Here is a 21,292-nt window from a genome sequence, read left to right on the forward strand (position 1 = left end):
TGGAATTAAGATAGTTGATAAACACCAAAAAAGCAAAGAATCATTCAAATACGTATATTTACAGGGTCCATGTTGAAATGGACAAGAAGCAAAAAGTGACGCACTGTGTGTGCTCATTTGCATGTCATTATCCAGAATCCCTAGCTGCAGTGAACACATTGTATGCTAAGAGATTACAGGTAAAGGCAGGGTTGCAGATTTGAGACATGTGAACGTGCTCACAAGTGGTATTTTTATTTACTGTACAGTGGAGGGTTTTTGCCACTTTTTTTTACTCACCATAACTTACAGTATTTTGTGTCTATAGTTATATTTGAAGTACAGTAGTGGGAGTATTAATACTTTGTTGCCCTCTTGTGGCGCATTGTGAGTATAATAAAAGTCATACAAAACATTGATATTGGGTCAATGTGCTCTAAAGTTGATGGGGATCAGGAGTTATTGAATATAACTACCATAGCAGTGTGTAATTCATATTCACAGACTACACAGTCAAATACATATCACGGGAGTTTACAAAGTTACATCTCCAAGTAATGCATACAGTATGTGCTGCTATTGTATCTCCCAGTAAGATGTGGAAAGTGAACTACTGCAGGTGTAGTACCAGAGTAAATTCCTAATTAAAGCGATTGGGAGTGTAGAAATACTGATCTGATACATCTAAATAAGAACTGTATCTGAATTGCTGCTGTACAACGACCTTAATGGCCTTAAAATGAATAATTGTCAAGACAGAACTTTCATAATATGCTTCATTTTCTCACCACCTATTCTCTCCTTGATCCTCTACAATCTGGCTTCCGCACTGCGCACTCCACTGAAACAGTCCTCACCAAAATAACTAATCACCTCCATGCTGCCAAAGACAAGGGTCATTACACTTTTCTCAGACTACTCGACCTCTCTGCACCCTCTTCTCCTTCACATTCTCCATACCCTTGGTATCCATAATAATGCTCTATCCTGGATCTCCTCTTACCTCTCACATCGTACTTTCAGTGTCTCATTTGCTAACTCCTCCTCTGTCGATCTCTCTGTGGGGGTACCACATGGATCTGTCCTGGGACCTCTTTTCTTTTCTCTTTACACAGTCTCTCTAGGTGACCTTATCACATCTTTTGGGTGCAAATATCACCTCTATGCTGATGACACACAAATTTACCTTTGAACCCCTGATATTACATCTGCTGTACAGACAAAAGTCTCTGAAAGTCTCCATTATATCATCCTGGATGGCCCACCGCTGACTCAAACTTAACATGTCAAAGACAGAGCTCCTCATACTTCCTCCCAAACCTGGCCCTACTGCCCCCTTCTACATTACTGTTGGCACTACTATCATACACCCAGTATCACAAGCACGCTGCCTAGGGGTCACATTTGACTCCTCCCTCACATTCTCCTCGCACATTCACAATGTAGATAAAACCTGTCGGCTTTTCTTCTGTAAAATTGCAAAGATACGCCCTTTCCTCTGTTGCTATACTACTAAAAATCTAACGCAGGACCTCATTCTCTCCCGTCTCGACTATTGTAACCTCCTGTTGTCTGGACCCTGAAGAAGGTCCATCTGGGGACCGAAAAGTTGGGCCTATGTGTGCAGTTTGGACCTAATAAATTCCTCTTTATTTTCTATTTTTGTGCTGTGCTGGTACTATAGATCACGTGATCTAAATGTACTGTTTCTGATTTACTTTACCTTGCACCCGGCGACTATTCTGTACTATACTGGACAGAGTGGTGAATGGTGAGACGCGCTTGGGACACACACACCTCTCTAACCTCTCTCAGCTCCATGCTGTTTCCTCCTCTCCTTTGCCCCCACACCCAGGCTCCTTGACACCTCCTCCAGGATGGAGGAAGCTGCCCAGCCACCTATCAACAGCCCTGTTCTCTCCCTTCTCTGAGAAATCCCATGGCCCCCAAAGCCAGTCAGGTCACTAAGTCCAGAGAGGTAATACCAGACACATACGTGTCCAGTATTACCTCTCATTTTTCACTGGACAGAATGTTCAAATACAGGACATTCCGGTTCAATACTGGACACCTGGCAACCCTAACGACGACTGCTTTCTATGAGGCACTTTACCCAGTGTGTGTGACCATCTTGTTTTTATATAGGTGTGTGTGTGTGTGTCCATATGCCCATATGCCCCTGGCTATACATTCCTGGCCCCAGAATTATAAGTCCTGAGAAGTGCAGGCAGTGCTGGGGTTAAACACCTCTCACATGGGCCAGCATGTGAGTCTCATTACTGGGATGTTATTTTGTTGTGGTTTCCAGTTGCTAGTCTGGAAACCATTGGAGCATGTGCCAGGGGGGGCTTGGCTCACTTCTGTGTAATGCCCATTTACTGGGGCTTAGGAGTGGGACACACCCCTAGTATAAAAGATGTCTCCCTTTCAAATTTAAAAAGGACTCTCAGTGTAGCCTGCTCGTTAGGGAGTAGGCATGGTTCTACCTTGCCCCATCAGGGGTTAAGGGGGTGAGACTAGCCCAGGGGCCTCAAGCTCCTGGGGGCATAATCAAGGGAAATGGTCCTGCGAGCATAGCTCTGACCACTGAAGAGATTGCAAGCTGTGAGGTGCAAGAACTAGGGATGCTAGGAAAATGCTCCTCTCTTGCATGAGAAGGATAAAGTATGTGCTGGTTCACCAATAAATGCAGTTGTACTGTTCCTGGCCTGTGACTGTATTCATTCCATCCCCCCTCTCACCCCCCCCCCCCGCTCTCCCCTCCCCCCTCTTCCACGTGGGCACAGTGATAGAAGCGGTTCCTAACCCTCGCAGGAGTGCCGGTGATCCAAGCACTCCCAGGAGCTGATGCTTCCCAACCCAGGAGTCAGCCAAGAGCCAGAAGGGCTGAGGGAGAGATCAACCGCGTTGATGCCAGTGATCCTGCCTCCTTGAGAGCCACCATACTGACTGAAGATGGTGCCACGCAGGTGCCCAGGTGGAGGTGTTGTTGGCACCGTCGTCCCCCACAGTGTTATTTGCTCCCCAGCTTTCGGAGACAACCACCCGGATTATCTCTCCCCTGCATTTGGAGCTACACAGACCAGGCAGGTAAGCCAGACCATGCCGAACCTATCTGTATTCCGACCCCCTTTGTGACATTTACCCCGACAGTGTGATGTTGGTTGAGCGGCTGGAGCTCAGCGAGTGGTCCCGGGAAATGGTGCGGGCAGACGCCGATCTGCCCACGGACCACAGTGTGTGTTTTTACTGTGTAACAGGCTTTCTGGCAGGTGAAGAAGACCAGAGGAACAGGCCTGCAGATGGGCTCTCAGCACGTGAGACCCTTTGTTTTAGCCAGACTCTGTGGAGCCTACCCAGCTGGCGGTAATAGTCTGGCCAGGGAAAGCCGTTGCTGAGACAGAGCTCGTAGGCACGATTTCCATTAGCCAGTTCAAATTTCCCGCCTTGCCGGCAACCTGAGCATAAGCACACACCCTCCTTTGATTGGTTACAGCCAGGCGAGCCTCCGTTTCGTGATTGGCTGCTGTGTACAATCCCAGGCTCTGATTGGTCGCCAGTCCCTCTTCCATATTAAACATAGGACAGAGAGGTCTATGTAAGGGAACAGGACGATCAGAGAACCAGAGCATCCTATGGCTTAGTCCGGTGAAGCGCTGGCGGGCTTTTCAAAAGTGCTTTCCTTCAAATAGCAAATCACTCGGCATAGAGTTGCCGGAGAAGCCTGGCCTTGCTGAGGACAAGTTCTATAGTCACGGCCAAGTTCTCAGTGTGCGGCAAAGTTCTGAGAACGAGGCCAAGTTATGAGAAACGATCCTACTTGCTCCTGGCTTACTCCAGTGACACGACTGGCGGGTACTCTGCATAGAGGTGCTGGAGCACCCCGGCCAAGCAAAGGATACGCGCTGGGAGCAAGTGCTCATGTCCAAGTTCTCGGGACCATGTTCTGAGAATTGGACGGAGCTGAAACCAGCGGGGAGAGCGCAGTGGCTCTATCAAAAAGAGTACATTGTGCTCCAGGACATGGAGCAGACAGAGTAAGCCTACCTGAAGCAGGTGCCCTGCACCTAGTTGAGGCTAGTGTCTCCCCCCCCAGACTCCCAGTTGGTATGTATTCTTTGTATTTGTGTAACTTTTGTGTATTTGCAGGCTTGCCCGAATAAACCCAATTTTATTTAACCATGTTGTCCTACCTAGTGAATTGATCCCGGAAGGTAACGGTGTTAAAAGTAGTGGTCTGCCGTGACACTGGAGGATTCAGGGAACAGGCTCCCAGCCGAGGTACTAAACTCTAATACAGTAAGAGAATTAAAAAATGCTTGGGCTAGACATGAGGGGATTCTAAACATGAAAGACAGATGAGGATCAAACAGGCTCTGAGGTTTTGCAACAGACAGGATAATGGACAGGTTGGGTGGGCCCAGTGGTTGTTATCTGCTGTCACATTCTATGTTTTGTGTTTACTTCTATCTAATATCATTATCATGGAGATACAAATCGCTGATCTCGTTGGTCCCAGTGCAAATGTATGACGTGACAAAAATAGTCCCTTACCTAGATATTGGCCCTTCCCCTCCCTGAAAGGTGGGCCTAGGGGTCCCTTGACCATCGGCTGCATGTATTTCATTTGAGGGTATCCACCTCCCGCTGGTCCTCCTCCAGCCACCGAACCAACTGCGGCCACCAGCAGGAGTAAAGCGCCACCTCCCAGGGTCATCCTGGCTTCACTCTGTGTAAAGAGAAAAAGCAGAAGGGCTTTAGGGACTCAAAATTATTACCTTCTGCACAGGTGCAGTGTCACGTACTCCAAGACTCAGTCACATGGGGCAGGAATCTGTCTCACGCGCCACATGTGCAAAGCTTATGATTTGAGCTTCTTACTACATGACCCTAAAACACCACTGCAGACCTGGTGGATTTCACTAACCCTTTCATTGCCAGGGAGCAACAGCAAAAGTGTTAATGAAACAAAGAAAGGTAGACTTTGACGTCAAATAGGAACCTCTTGGGTCACCTTGTCTGCCCATTTTCCTATCTGATGTAAACCTCACACTCTATTTGATGCTTGGCTTTCTTCATTTAGGATCCCCTTATGTCTGTTCAAGTACGTTTGAATCCCTTACTGTATTAACCTTTACCACCTCCTTTAATCCACCACCAGAGATGGGCGTTTTTTTTTTGGCTCCATTGGATCCAAAGTGGATTGCCCGGCTCATTTGGCCCGAGGATCGCCCGGCTCCTTTCGCCCACGGATTTCCCTGGATCAATCTCAAAAAGGGCGAATCGCATTTTGCAGCTTTTTTATCATTATTACCCATACACTCCGCGGATTCCGCACCCGCGGGCAAGTTTGTAGAATCCAATCCGCAGATTCTTAAGAATCCGCCAGTGGCTTGCTGAAACCTCGGGTTGTATTTACAAATCCGTCCACGGTTTGTATCCAATGGCGGTTTTTAATGAATCCGCGCAGATTGAAATCGGCCAACCGTGCATACATTCAATTATAATAGGGTGAGATAATACGTTATTATATTTCTATTTATCCAGTGCAGGGCAGACTATATTTTAGTGTAACATATTTACCAATTATGGTTTACAAGGGAAAAAAATATTTTCTGACATCAGATCTATCTGGCACATCGCTGTATAATTTTCCTTTCTGAGATGATATACAATATTTTGCTAAATGTAAATGCATTGGCATACTGTACATAGTCACATTGTAGTGCAGACAATTGCAGCAGGTGTATCAATGAAATACATTTCTATTTATTGCAGTATGATTTATTCTTCTGTGGAAAAGCCGTTAAAAACCAAAGTAAATGGGACCGTGACTGTTTCATCCTTTTGGACAGCGACACATGACTGTAGACACCGGTTTTGAAAGGTTTAGTATTTCTTGAAATCAATTTGGAATTTCTATTGAAATCAGACACAGGACCACTCGCTTGTTTTAGGCACTCTGACCACTGGTTATATTTACAGGGAATCCCTTTATCTGCAGAAAATGATTAGAACTTTGTTTTTGTTTTTAGATGAAAACATAATGCTGCCCCAATGCCCCTGCTACGCTCACTCCTCAAGCATTCGGTCTATTTCAGGGGGCTCAACTCCAGTCCCCAACCCCCCCCCCCCCCAACAGGAAAGGTTTTCAGGATATCCCTGCTTCAGCACAGGTGGCGCAATCTGACCCTGCTTCAGCATAGGTGGCTTAATCAGAGCTCAGTCTTGTGCTGAAGCTGGGATATCCTGAAAACCTGACCTGTTGGGGGGCTTGAGGACTGAAGTTGAGCCCTCCTGGTACATCCGATGCAGTTTCTCACCAAGGGAACTTTGATACATCGGGTACTGTATGCGTTTTATATTATCTTAGGACATGATCTATATACCCTAGTAATACAGAACGGGGGACCATCTAACCAAAGGGTGCTTAACTACAGTCCTAAAGCCCCACAACAGGTCAGGTTTTCCGGATATCCCAGCTTCAGGACAGGACTAGAGGTCTGCGCTTGTCTCTTTTTTTCTCTTTAGATTTAGATGCTCTGCCATTCAAACTACCATAGCAGCAGCAGCAGCAGCAGCCGCCCCAGCAGCAGCAGCAGCCGCCCCAGCAGCAGCAGCCGCCCCATCTCTATTCCCCAAAGGAAAGTCATTTCATTCCATATTACACTTGGGTTTTGAGTTCAAATACGATAAAAAGTTATCTTTTAATATACTGTATTATGGCTATTGAGAGCTGTCGAGGAAGTCTTACTCTCTTCTTTTGTGTAATATAAGTATCCCGTATCATTTTTTGAGCACATGTACTATAAGGAGGAAACATGATGATTGTAACTCTTTAGCTATCAAAATGAATCAAATTAATACATTACACACAGTACTCAATGCGTGGCAGCCTGGCAGGCTCCACCGGCAGCAACAGAGTTCAAATGGTGCCTTTTCTTACCTGAATGATATTTGCCGTATGCACCTGTTTTACAACCCTTGTGACATTGAGAATGCACCAGGTTTTGTTGCGAATATGCAGCTCTGAGACAGACTGCCTTCCATGAGTGAGGCTTACCACCCTCAATGAGTAAGACTTCTTTATAGTGAGTGAGGGGTACCGTCAATGAGTAAGCTGTTCTTATAGTCAGTGAGACCTGCCATCAATGAGGAAGTCTTCATTATAGTAAGTGAGTGAGGCCTACCCTCAATGAGTAAGACTTCTTTATAGTGAGTGAGGGGTACCGTCAATGAGTAAGCTGTTCTTATAGTAAGTGAGTGAGGCCTGCCGTCAATGAGTAAGATGTTCTTATAGTAAGTGAGTGAGGCCTGCCGTCAATGAGTAAGATGTTCTTATAGTAAGTGAGTGAGGTATACCGTCAATGAGGAAGACTTCGTTATAGTGAGAGAAACTCTTTGCTAATAAGTGAGACTGCCTTCAGTTGTGTGAAAGTCACCCCCAATGAGTGTGACTGCCTTCTAGTGAGACTCTCTTGACATTAGTGAGACTGCTTTGCACTCAACGAGACTCATTCTACATGTATGGGGATGCCTTAAGGTGAGGAATAAGTAGGAATTTAAATGAGTGAAGAGTTTGCCTTCCAGAGATATGCAAAACTGTCCAACATGCAATTGCAATATTTTTAGCAGGGGGCTTTTTTTCTTCAATTTTGCTTCCTTCTGAAATGTTTCACTAAACCTCAAAACACTAATAATGTTGTGAAATTGGTCTTATACAGGCATACCCCGCATTAACGTGCCAATGGGTCCAGAGCATGTATTTAAAGCGAAAACGTACTTAAAGTGAAGCACGACCTTTTTCCCATTTATCGATGCATGTACTGTACTGCAATTATCATATACATGCATAACTGATGTAAATAACGCATGTTTAACAGGCTCTATAGTCTCCCCGCTTGCGCACAGCTTCGGTACAGGTAGGGAGCCGGTATTGCTGTTCAGGACGTGGCGACATGCGCATGTGCAAGCTGCTATTTGCCTATTGGGCGATATGTCCTTACTCGCGTACTTAAAGTGAGTGTCCTTAAACCGGGCTATGCCTGTATTTTGCAATTTCACAGGCATTCAGTAAAATATGCCAGCCATTGAGCGATACATGGGGTGTGTGCGGACCCTATATACCGTCTCCGCATTAAGCGAATCTATCGGTTTTAGAGAATTGAGCAAATTAGCCTAACCCGTCATTTCAATGCACGTTGATTCGCTTGGCGAATCGCTTGGGAATTCTGATGAGGTCACTACTTTTTTAGCATCTGAGAAAGCGCAAATGTTGCCCGGTTGAAGCTACGCACGTGTCTACTGCCGTCCACGCAGCTCCATACAACGTTCTCCACAGTAGTCACTAGACTCTGACAGCTGGTCTTCTTTGTGACAGCTAATTCCGAATAAAATGGATTTTCATTCGTAATAAATCCAACGGCTTTTAGACTAAAACCCCTAAATCCTGCTTACTCAAGTTTGAGAATAAATGTCGGCTAGAAACCCTAGATGTGGTTAAACTGCCTTTATAACGCAGCCGGGAAGAGGTGTAGAAATGTATGTGTGTTTTTAATGATTTTTTTTTTTCATGTAGTGATTGAAATATTACATTTGGAAAAAGGCTGTGTTATGTGTGGGGAGCCAATGCTGGCAGTCTCTCGAATACCAGTGGTAGGAGGAGGCCCAATATGTACTGTTAGAAATCTCTTAGTGAAAAAATAAGAACAAAAAAATCCCAGGGAGCCAGTGGAACAACACGAGAACATATCAGGGGGGCTGGATTTGTGATGCTGGGCTCCAGAAGACCTTGCTTGACCTTGCTCATGTCAGCGATGCCTCCCATTACTCCGTTTCAGTTCTGCAATACCTGGGTTTATTCTAAGTCATCTCCGTGGTGCCACCACCTATTTTAATTCAGCCGTGCAGTGCTTTAACCTATTGTAATTCAGCCTTTTATTTATTCTAGTTAATTTTTTCGGTGCCCCCAATTTTTCCGTGCAGTGCTTCTATCTAATGTAATTCAGCCCTGAGCTACCTCCTTCTAATCTAATTTAGCACCATAGAGCCTCCCTTTAATCTATTTCTGCTCAGTGGTTTTTTATTCTAATTTAGCATCATAAGGTCCCATTTATTCTAATTCGTCTCCATCTATTCTAGGAAACACATTGCTCTAATTAAGTTCTCCATGCAATACCTCCATGCACTTTAATTTCGTTTTGCTATGTCTCCATTTATTCTGCACTGTGCCTGCCTCTATTTTAAATCAGTTTCACTATGTCTTTATCCATTCTATTTCAGTTCCGTGATGTCTCTATCCATTCTATTTCAGTTCTGCAATGTCTCTATCCATTATATTTCAGTTCTGCAATGTCTCTATCCATTCTATTTCAGTTCCGCGATGTCTCTATCCATTCTATTTCAGTTCCGTGATGTCTCTATCCATTCTATTTCAGTTCTGTGATGTCTCTATCCATTCTATTTCAGTTCCGCGATGTCTCTATCCATTCTATTTCACTTCTGCTATGTCTTTATCCATTCTATTTCAGTTCCGTGATGTCTCTATCCATTCTATTTCAGTTCCGCGATGTCTCTATCCATTCTATTTCAGTTCCGCGATGTCTCTATCCATTCTATTTCACTTCTGCGATGTCTCTATCCATTATATTCCAGTTCTGTGATGTCTCTATACATTCTATTTCTGTTCCGTGATGTCTCTATCCATTCTATTTCAGTTCCACGATGTCTCTATCCATTCTATTTCAGTTCCACGATGTCTCTATCCATACTATTTCAGTTCTACGATGTCTCTATCCATTCTATTTCAGTTCCACGATGTCTCTATCCATTCTATTTCAGTTCCACGATGTCTCTATCCATTATATTTCAGTTCCGTGATGTCTCTATCCATTCTATTTCAGTTCCACAATGTCTCTATCCATTCTATTTCAGTTCCACAATGTCTCTATCCATTCTATTTCAGTTCTGCGATGTCTCTATCCATTCTATTTCAGTTTCGCGATGCCTCTATATTCTATTTCACTTCCGCGATGTCTCTATCCATTCTATTTCAGTTCCGCGATGTCTCTATCCATTCTATTTCACTTCCGCGATGTCTCTATCCATTCTATTCCAGTTCCGCGATGTCTCTATCCATTCTATTTCACTTCCGCGATGTCTCTATCCATTCTATTTCAGTTCCACGATGTCTCTATCCATTCTATTTCAGTTCCACGATGTCTCTATCCATTCTATTTCCGTTCCACAATGTCTCTATCCATTATATTTCAGTTCTGTGATGTCTCTATCCATTCTATTTACGTTCCGTGATTTCTCTATCCATTCTATTTCAGTTCCACGATGTCTCTATCCATTATATTTCAGTTCCGTGATGTCCCTATCCATTCTATTTCAGTTCCACGATGTCTCTATCCATTCAATTTCAGTTCCGTGATGTCTCTATCCATTCTATTTCAGTTCCACGATGTCTCTATCCATTCTATTTCAGTTCCACGATGTCTCTATCCATTCTATTTCAGTTCCACGATGTCTCTATCCATTATATTTCAGTTCTGCGATGTCTCTATCCATTCTATTTCAGTTCTGCGATGTCTCTATCCATTATATTTCAGTTCCGCGATGTCTCTATCCATTCTATTTCAGTTCCACGATGTCTCTATCCATTCTATTTCAGTTCCACAATGTCTCTATCCATTCTATTTCAGTTCCGCGATGTCTCTATCCATTATATTCCAGTTCCGCGATGTCTCTACCATTATATTCCAGTTCTGTGATGTCTCTATCCATTCTATTTCAGTTCCACGATGTCGCTATCCATTCTATTTCAGTTCCGTGATGTCTCTATCCATTCTATTTCAGTTCCACGATGTCTCTATCCATTATAATTCAGTCCCACGATGTCTCTATCCATTATATTTCAGTTCCGTGATGTCTCTATCCATTCTATTTCAGTTCCACAATGCCTCTATCCATTATATTTCAGTTCTGCGATGTCTCTATCCATTCTATTTCAGATCCGCGATGTCTCTATCCATTATATTCCAGTTCCGCGATGTCTCTATCCATTATATTCCAGTTCTGTGATGTCTCTATCCATTCTATTTCAGTTCCGTGATGTCTCTATCCATTCTATTTCAGTTCCGCGATGTCTCTATCCATTCTATTTCAATTCCACAATGTGTCTATCCATTCTATTTCACTTCTGCGATGTCTCTATCCATTCTATTTCAGTTCCGCGATGCCTCTATCCATTCTATTTCACTTCCGCGATGTCTCTATCCATTCTATTTCAGTTCCGCGATGTCTCTATCCATTCTATTTCATTTCCGCGATGTCTCTATCCATTCTATTTCACTTCCGCGATGTCTCTATCCATTATTTTTCAGTTCCACGATGCCTCTATCCATTATATTTCAGTTCCGTGATGTCTCCATCCATTCTATTTCAGTTTCACAATGTCTCTATCCATTCTATTTCAGTTCTGCGATGTCTCTATCCATTCTATTTCAGTTCCGCGATGTCTCTATCCATTATATTCCAGTTCCGCGATGTCTCTATCCATTATATTCCAGTTCTGTGATGTCTCTATCCATTCTATTTCAGTTCCGTGATGTCTCTATCCATTCTATTTCAGTTCCGCGATGTCTCTATCCATTCTATTTCAATTCCACGATGTGTCTATCCATTCTATTTCACTTCTGCGATGTCTCTATCCATTCTATTTCAGTTCCGCGATGTCTCTATCCATTCTATTTCAGTTCCGCGATGTCTCTATCCATTCTATTTCACTTCCGCGATGTCTCTATCCATTCTATTTCAGTTCCACGATGTTTCTATCCATTCTATTTCACTTCCGCTATGTCTCTATCCATTCTATTTCACTTCCGCGATGTCTCTATCCATTCTATTTCACTTCCGCGATGTCTCTATCCATTCTATTTCAGTTCCGCGATGTCTCTATCCATTCTATTTCAGTTCCGTGATGTCTCTATCCATTCTATTTCAGTTCCACGATGTCTCTATCCATTCTATTTCAGTTCCACGATGTCTCTATCCATTATATTTCAGTTCCACGATGTCTATATCCATTCTATTTCAGTTCCACGATGTCTCTATCCATTCTATTTCAGTTCCGTGATGTGTCTATCCATTCTATTTCAATTCCACGATGTCTCTATCCATTATATTTCAGTTCCGTGATGTCTCTATCCATTCTATTTCAGTTCCACAATGCCTCTATCCATTATATTTCAGTTCCGCGATGTCTCCATCCATTCTATTTCAGTTCCGCGATGTCTCTATCCATTCTATTTCAGTTCTGCGATGTCTCTATCCATTCTATTTCAGTTCCGCGATGTCTCTATCCATTATATTCCAGTTCCGCGATGTCTCTATCCATTATATTCCAGTTCTGTGATGTCTCTATCCATTCTATTTCAGTTCCGTGATGTCTCTATCCATTCTATTTAAATTCCGCGATGTGTCTATCCATTCTATTTCACTTCTGCGATGTCTCTATCCATTCTATTTCAGTTCCGCGATGCCTCTATCCATTCTATTTCAGTTCCGCGATGCCTCTATCCATTCTATTTCACTTCCGCGATGTCTCTATCCATTCTATTTCAGTTCCGCGATGTCTCTATCCATTCTATTTCACTTCCGCGATGTCTCTATCCATTCTATTTCACTTCCGCGATGTCTCTATCCATTCTATTTCAGTTCCACGATGTCTCTATCCATTCTATTTCACTTCCGCAATGTCTCTATCCATTCTATTTCACTTCCGCGATGTCTCTATCCATTCTATTTCACTTCCGCGATGTCTCTATCCATTCTATTTCAGTTCTGTGATGTCTCTATCCATTCTATTTCCGTTCCGTGATTTCTCTATCCATTCTATTTCAGTTCCACGATGTCTCTATCCATTATATTTCAGTTCCGTCATGTCTCTATCCATTCTATTTCAGTTCCACGATGTCTCTATCCATTCTATTTCAGTTCCGTCATGTCTCTATCCATTCTATTTCAGTTCCACGATGTCTCTATCCATTATATTTCAGTTCCGTGATGTCTCTATCCATTCTATTTCAGTTCCACGATTTCTCTATCCATTATATTCCAGTTCCGCGAAGTCTCTATCCATTATATTCCAGTTCTGTGATGTCTCTATCCATTCTATTTCAATTCCATGATGTCTCTATCCATTCTATTTCACTTCCGCGATGTCTCTATCCATTCTATTTCACTTCCGCGATGTCTCTATCCATTCTATTTCAGTTCCACGATGTCTCTATCCATTCTATTTCACGTCCGCGATGTCTCTATCCATTCTATTTCACTTCCGCGATGTCTCTATCCATTCTATTTCACTTCCGCGATGTCTCTATCCATTCTATTTCAGTTCCGCGATGTCTCTATCCATTCTATTTCAGTTCCGCGATGTCTCTATCCATTCTATTTCAGTTCCACGATGTCTCTATCCATTCTATTTCAGTTCCACGATGTCTCTATCCATTCTATTTCAGTTCCACAATGTCTCTATCCATTCTATTTCCGTTCCACAATGTCTCTATCCACTATATTTCAGTTCTGTGATGTCTCTATCCATTCTATTTCCGTTCCGTGATTTCTCTATCCATTCTATTTCAGTTCCACGATGTCTCTATCCATTATATTTCAGTTCCGTCATGTCTCTATCCATTCTATTTCAGTTCCGTGATGTCTCTATCCATTCTATTTCAGTTCCACGATGTCTCTATCCATTATATTTCAGTTCCGTGATGTCTCTATCCATTCTATTTCAGTTCCACGATGTCTCTATCCATTATATTTCAGTTCCGCGATGTCTCTATCCATTCTATTTCAGTTCCACAATGTCTCTATCCATTCTATTTCAGTTCCACAATGTCTCTATCCATTCTATTTCAGTTCTGCGATGTCTCTATCCATTCTATTTCAGTTTCGCGATGCCTCTATATTCTATTTCACTTCCGCGATGTCTCTATCCATTCTATTTCAGTTCCGCGATGTCTCTATCCATTCTATTTCACTTCCGCGATGTCTCTATCCATTCTATTCCAGTTCCGCGATGTCTCTATCCATTCTATTTCACTTCCGCGATGTCTCTATCCATTCTATTTCACTTCCGCGATGTCTCTATCCATTCTATTTCACTTCCGCGATGTCTCTATCCATTCTATTTCAGTTCCGCGATGTCTCTATCCATTTTATTTCAGTTCCGTGATGTCTCTATCCATTCTATTTCAGTTCCACGATGTCTCTATCCATTCTATTTCAGTTCCACGATGTCTTTATCCATTCTATTTCAGTTCCACGATGTCTCTATCCATTCTGTTTCAGTTCCACGATGTCTCTATCCATTCTATTTCCGTTCCACAATGTCTCTATCCATTATATTTCAGTTCTGTGATGTCTCTATCCATTCTATTTCCGTTCCTTGATTTCTCTATCCATTCTATTTCAGTTCCACGATGTCTCTATCCATTATATTTCAGTTCCGTCATGTCTCTATCCATTCTATTTCAGTTCCGTGATGTCTCTATCCATTCTATTTCAGTTCCACGATGTCTCTATCCATTATATTTCAGTTCCACGATGTCTCTATCCATTCTATTTCAGTTCCAAGATGTCTCTATCCATTCTATTTCAGTTCCACGATGTCTCTATCCATTCTATTTCAGTTCCACGATGTCTCTATCCATTATATTTCAGTTCCGTGATGTCTCTATCCATTATATTTCAGTTCCGCGATGTCTCTATCCATTCTATTTCAGTTCCACAATGTCTCTATCCATTCTATTTCAGTTCTGTGATGTCTCTATCCATTCTATTTCAGTTCTGCGATGTCTCTATCCATTCTATTTCAGTTCCGTGATGTCTCTATCCATTATATTCCAGTTCCATGATGTCTCTATCCATTATATTCCAGTTCTGTGATGTCTCTATCAATTCTATTTCTGTTCCGTGATGTCTCTATCCATTCTATTTCAGTTCCACGATGTCTCTATCCATTCTATTTCAGTTCTGTGATGTCTCTATCCATTCTATTTCAGTTCCACGATGTCTCTATCCATTCTATTTTAGTTCCGCGATGTCTCTATCCATTCTATTTCAGTTGCACGATGTCTCTATCCATTCTATTTCAGTTCCGTGATGTCTCTATCCATTCTATTTCAGTTCCACGATGTCTCTATCCATTCTATTTTAGTTCTGCGATGTCTCTATCCATTCTATTTCAGTTCCGCGATGTCTCTATCCATTCTATTTCAATTCCACGATGTGTCTATCCATTCTATTTCAGTTCCGCGATGTCTCTATCCATTCTATTTCAGTTCTGCGATGCCTGTATCCATTCTATTTCACTTCTGCGATGTCTCTATCCATTCTATTTCACTTCCGCGATGTCTCTATCCATTCTATTTCACTTCCGCGATGTCTCTATCCATTCTATTTCACTTCTGCGATGTCTCTATCCATTCTATTTCCTTTCCACAATGTCTCTATCCATTCTATTTCAGTTCCGCGATGTCTCTATCCATTCTATTTCACTTCCGCGATGTCTCTATCCATTCTATTTCAGTTCCGCGATGACTCTATCCATTCTATTTCAGTTCCGTGATGTCTATATCCATTCTATTTCAGTTCCGCGATGTCTCTATCCATTCTATTTCAGTTCCGTGATGTCTCTATCCATTCTATTTCAGTTCCACGATGTCTCTATCCATTCTATTTCAGTTCCACGATGTCTCTATCCATTCTATTTCAGTTACACGATGTCTCTATCCATTCTGTTTCCGTTCCACAATGTCTCTATCCATTATATTTCAGTTCTGTGATGTCTCTATCCATTCTATTTCCGTTCCGTGATTTCTCTATCCATTCTATTTCAGTTCCACGATGTCTCTATCCATTCTATTTCAGTTCCATCATGTCTTTATCCATTCTATTTCAGTTCCACGATGTCTCTATCCATTCTATTTCAGTTCCGTGATGTCTCTATCCATTCTATTTCAGTTCCACGAAGTCTCTATCCATTCTATTTCAGTTCCGTGATGTCTCTATCCATTCTATTTCAGTTCCGTGATGTCTCTATCCATTCTATTTCAGTTCCGTGATGTCTCTATCCATTATATTCCAGTTCTGTGATGTCTCTATCCATTCTATTTCAGTTCCGTGATGTCTCTATCCATTCTATTTCAGTTTCACGATGTCTCTATCCATTCTATTTCAGTTCCACGATGTCTCTATCCATTCTATTTCAGTTCCACGATGTCTCTATCCATTCTATTTTAGTTCTGCGATGTCTCTATCCATTCTATTTCAGTTCCGTGATGTCTCTATCCATTCTATTTCAGTTCCGTGATGTCTCTATCCATTCTATTTCAGTTCCACGATGTCTCTATCCATTCTATTTCAGTTCCACGATGTCTCTATCCATTCTATTTTAGTTCTGCGATGTCTCTATCCATTCTATTTCAGTTCCGTGATGTCTCTATCCATTCTATTTCAGTTCCGTGATGTCTCTATCCATTCTATTTCAGTTCCGTGATGTCTCTATCCATTCTATTTCAGTTCCACGATGTCTTTATCCATTCTATTTCAGTTCCACGATGTCTCTATCCATTCTGTTTCAGTTCCACGATGTCTCTATCCATTCTATTTCCGTTCCACAATGTCTCTATCCATTCTATTTCAGTTCCACGATGTCTCTATCCATTCTATTTCAGTTACACAATGTCTCTATCCATTCTATTTCCGTTCCACAATGTCTCTATCCATTATATTTCAGTTCTGTGATGTCTCTATCCATTCTATTTCCGTTCCGTGATTTCTCTATCCATTCTATTTCAGTTCCACGATGTCTCTATCCATTCTATTTCAGTTCCGTCATGTCTCTATCCATTCTATTTCAGTTCCACGATGTCTCTATCCATTCTATTTCAGTTCCGTGATGTCTCTATCCATTCTATTTCAGTTCCACGATGTCTCTATCCATTCTATTTCAGTTCCGTGATGTCTCTATCCATTCTATTTCAGTTCCGTGATGTCTCTATCCATTATATTCCAGTTCTGTGATGTCTCTATCCATTCTATTTCAGTTCCGTGATGTCTCTATCCATTCTATTTCAGTTCCACGATGTCTCTATCCATTCTATTTCAGTTCCGTGATGTCTCTATCCATTCTATTTCAGTTCCACGATGTCTCTATCCATTCTATTTTAGTTCTGCGATGTCTCTATCCATTCTATTTCAGTTCCGTGATGTCTCTATCCATTCTATTTCAGTTCCGTGATGTCTCTATCCATTCTATTTCAGTTCCACGATGTCTTTATCCATTCTATTTCAGTTCCACGATGTCTCTATCCATTCTGTTTCAGTTCCACGATGTCTCTATCCATTCTATTTCCGTTCCACAATGTCTCTATCCATTATATTTCAGTTCTGTGATGTCTCTATCCATTCTATTTCCGTTCCACGATGTCTCTATCCATTATATTTCAGTTCCGTCATGTCTCTATCCATTCTATTTCAGTTCCGTGATGTCTCTATCCATTCTTTTTCAGTTCCACGATGTCTCTATCCATTATATTTCAGTTCCACGATGTCTCTATCCATTATATTTCAGTTCTGTGATGTCTCTATCCATTCTATTTCAGTTCCGTGATGTCTCTATCCATTGTATTCCAGTTCTGTGATGTCTCTATCCATTCTATTTCAGATCCGTGATGTCTCTATCCATTCTATTTCAGTTCCACGATGTCTCTATCCATTCTATTTCAGTTCCGTGATGTCTCTATCCATTCTATTTCAGTTCCACGATGTCTCTATCCATTCTATTTTAGTTCTGCGATGTCTCTATCCATTCTATTTCAGTTCCGTGATGTCTCTATCCATTCTATTTCAGTTCCGTGATGTCTCTATCCATTCTATTTCAGTTCCACGATGTCTTTATCCATTCTATTTCACTTCCACGATGTCTCTATCCATTCTGTTTCAGTTCCACGATGTCTCTATCCATTCTATTTCCGTTCCACAATGTCTCTATCCATTATATTTCAGTTCTGTGATGTCTCTATCCATTCTATTTCCGTTCCTTGATTTCTCTATCCATTCTATTTCAGTTCTGTGATGTCTCTATCCATTCTATTTCCGTTCCTTGATTTCTCTATCCATTCTATTTCAGTTCCACGATGTCTCTATCCATTCTATTTCAGTTCCACGATGTCTCTGTCCATTATATTTCAGTTCCACGATGTCTCTATCCATTCTATTTCAGTTCCACGATGTCTCTATCCATTCTATTTCAGTTCCGCGATGTCTCTATCCATTCTATTTCACTTCCGCGATGTCTCTATCCATTCTATTTCCCTTCCACAATGTCTCTATCCATTCTATTTCAGTTCCGCGATGTCTCTATCCATTCTATTTCACTTCCGCGATGTCTCTATCCATTCTATTTCACTTCCGCGATGTCTCTATCCATTCTATTTCAGTTCCGCGATGTCTCTATCCATTCTATTTCACTTCTGCGATGTCTCTATCCATTCTATTTCACTTCCGCGATGTCTCTATCCATTCTATTTCAGTTCCGCGGTGTCTCTATCCATTCTATTTCAGTTCCACGATGTCTCTATCCATTCTATTTCAGTTCCACGATGTCTCTATCCATTCTACTTCAGTTCCACGATGTCTCTATCCATTCTATTTCAGTTCCGCGATGTCTCTATCCATTCTATTTCACTTCCGCGATTTCTCTATCCATTCTATTTCAGTTCCACGATGTCTCTATCCATTATATTTCAGTTCTGTGATGTTTTTATCCATTCTATTTCAGTTCCACGATGTCTCTATCCATTCTATTTCAGTTCCGCGATGTCTCTATCCATTATATTTCACTTCTGCGATGTCTCTATCCATTATTTTTCACTTCTGCGATGTCTCTATCCATTATATTTCAGTTCCACAATGTCTCTATTCATTCTATTTCAGTTCTGTGATGTCTCTATCCATTATATTTCAGTTCTGTGATGTCTCTATCCATTATATTTCAGTTCTGTGATGTCTCTATCCATTCTATTTCAGTTCCGTGATGTCTCTATCCATTCTATTTCAGTTCCACGATGTCTCTATCCATTCTATTTCAGTTCCACGATGTCTCTATCCATTCTATTTCAGTTCCACGATGTCTCTATCCATTCTATTTTAGTTCTGCGATGTCTCTATCCATTCTATTTCAGTTCCGTGATGTCTCTATCCATTCTATTTCAGTTCCGTGATGTCTCTATCCATTCTATTTCAGTTCCACGATGTCTCTATCCATTCTATTTCAGTTCCACGATGTCTCTATCCATTCTATTTTAGTTCTGCGATGTCTCTATCCATTCTATTTCAGTTCCGTGATGTCTCTATCCATTCTATTTCAGTTCCGTGATGTCTCTATCCATTCTATTTCAGTTCCGTGATGTCTCTATCCATTCTATTTCAGTTCCACGATGTCTTTATCCATTCTATTTCAGTTCCACGATGTCTCTATCCATTCTGTTTCAGTTCCACGATGTCTCTATCCATTCTATTTCCGTTCCACAATGTCTCTATCCATTCTATTTCAGTTCCACGATGTCTCTATCCATTCTATTTCAGTTACACAATGTCTCTATCCATTCTATTTCCGTTCCACAATGTCTCTATCCATTATATTTCAGTTCTGTGATGTCTCTATCCATTCTATTTCCGTTCCGTGATTTCTCTATCCATTCTATTTCAGTTCCACGATGTCTCTATCCATTCTATTTCAGTTCCGTCATGTCTCTATCCATTCTATTTCAGTTCCACGATGTCTCTATCCATTCTATTTCAGTTCCGTGATGTCTCTATCCATTCTATTTCAGTTCCACGATGTCTCTATCCATTCTATTTCAGTTCCGTGATGTCTCTATCCATTCTATTTCAGTTCCGTGATGTCTCTATCCATTATATTCCAGTTCTGTGATGTCTCTATCCATTCTATTTCAGTTCCGTGATGTCTCTATCCATTCTATTTCAGTTCCACGATGTCTCTATCCATTCTATTTCAGTTCCGTGATGTCTCTATCCATTCTATTTCAGTTCCACGATGTCTCTATCCATTCTATTTTAGTTCTGCGATGTCTCTATCCATTCTATTTCAGTTCCGTGATGTCTCTATCCATTCTATTTCAGTTCCGTGATGTCTCTATCCATTCTATTTCAGTTCCACGATGTCTTTATCCATTCTATTTCAGTTCCACGATGTCTCTATCCATTCTGTTTCAGTTCCACGATGTCTCTATCCATTCTATTTCCGTTCCACAATGTCTCTATCCATTATATTTCAGTTCTGTGATGTCTCTATCCATTCTATTTCCGTTCCACGATGTCTCTATCCATTATATTTCAGTTCCGTCATGTCTCTATCCATTCTATTTCAGTTCCGTGATGTCTCTATCCATTCTTTTTCAGTTCCACGATGTCTCTATCCATTATATTTCAGTTCCACGATGTCTCTATCCATTATATTTCAGTTCTGTGATGTCTCTATCCATTCTATTTCAGTTCCGTGATGTCTCTATCCATTGTATTCCAGTTCTGTGATGTCTCTATCCATTCTATTTCAGATCCGTGATGTCTCTATCCATTCTATTTCAGTTCCACGATGTCTCTATCCATTCTATTTCAGTTCCGTGATGTCTCTATCCATTCTATTTCAGTTCCACGATGTCTCTATCCATTCTATTTTAGTTCTGCGATGTCTCTATCCATTCTATTTCAGTTCCGTGATGTCTCTATCCATTCTATTTCAGTTCCGTGATGTCTCTATCCATTCTATTTCAGTTCCACGATGTCTTTATCCATTCTATTTCACTTCCACGATGTCTCTATCCATTCTGTTTCAGTTCCACGATGTCTCTATCCATTCTATTTCCGTTCCACAATGTCTCTATCCATTATATTTCAGTTCTGTGATGTCTCTATCCATTCTATTTCCGTTCCTTGATTTCTCTATCCATTCTATTTCAGTTCTGTGATGTCTCTATCCATTCTATTTCCGTTCCTTGATTTCTCTATCCATTCTATTTCAGTTCCACGATGTCTCTATCCATTCTATTTCAGTTCCACGATGTCTCTGTCCATTATATTTCAGTTCCACGATGTCTCTATCCATTCTATTTCAGTTCCACGATGTCTCTATCCATTCTATTTCAGTTCCGCGATGTCTCTATCCATTCTATTTCACTTCCGCGATGTCTCTATCCATTCTATTTCCCTTCCACAA

At 41.4% G+C, this 21,292-nt stretch overlaps 1 protein-coding gene across 2 annotated transcripts in view; it reads right to left on the minus strand.

Moving 5' to 3' along the window:
* The window catches only part of COL8A2 (collagen type VIII alpha 2 chain), a 97,399-nt gene that overhangs the window by 11,105 nt on the left and 65,002 nt on the right, over positions 1–21,292 (minus strand). For both annotated transcript variants that reach the window (XM_075604551.1, XM_075604552.1), the window contains one exon: positions 4,534–4,708. In XM_075604551.1, the coding sequence (XP_075460666.1) occupies positions 4,534–4,696 (163 nt within the window). In that variant the 5' untranslated portion in view covers positions 4,697–4,708. The remainder of the gene's footprint in view (positions 1–4,533; positions 4,709–21,292) is intronic.

This window comes from Ascaphus truei, chromosome 6, assembly GCF_040206685.1.
Source record: "Ascaphus truei isolate aAscTru1 chromosome 6, aAscTru1.hap1, whole genome shotgun sequence".
In the NCBI taxonomy this organism is placed as follows: domain Eukaryota; kingdom Metazoa; phylum Chordata; class Amphibia; order Anura; family Ascaphidae; genus Ascaphus; species Ascaphus truei.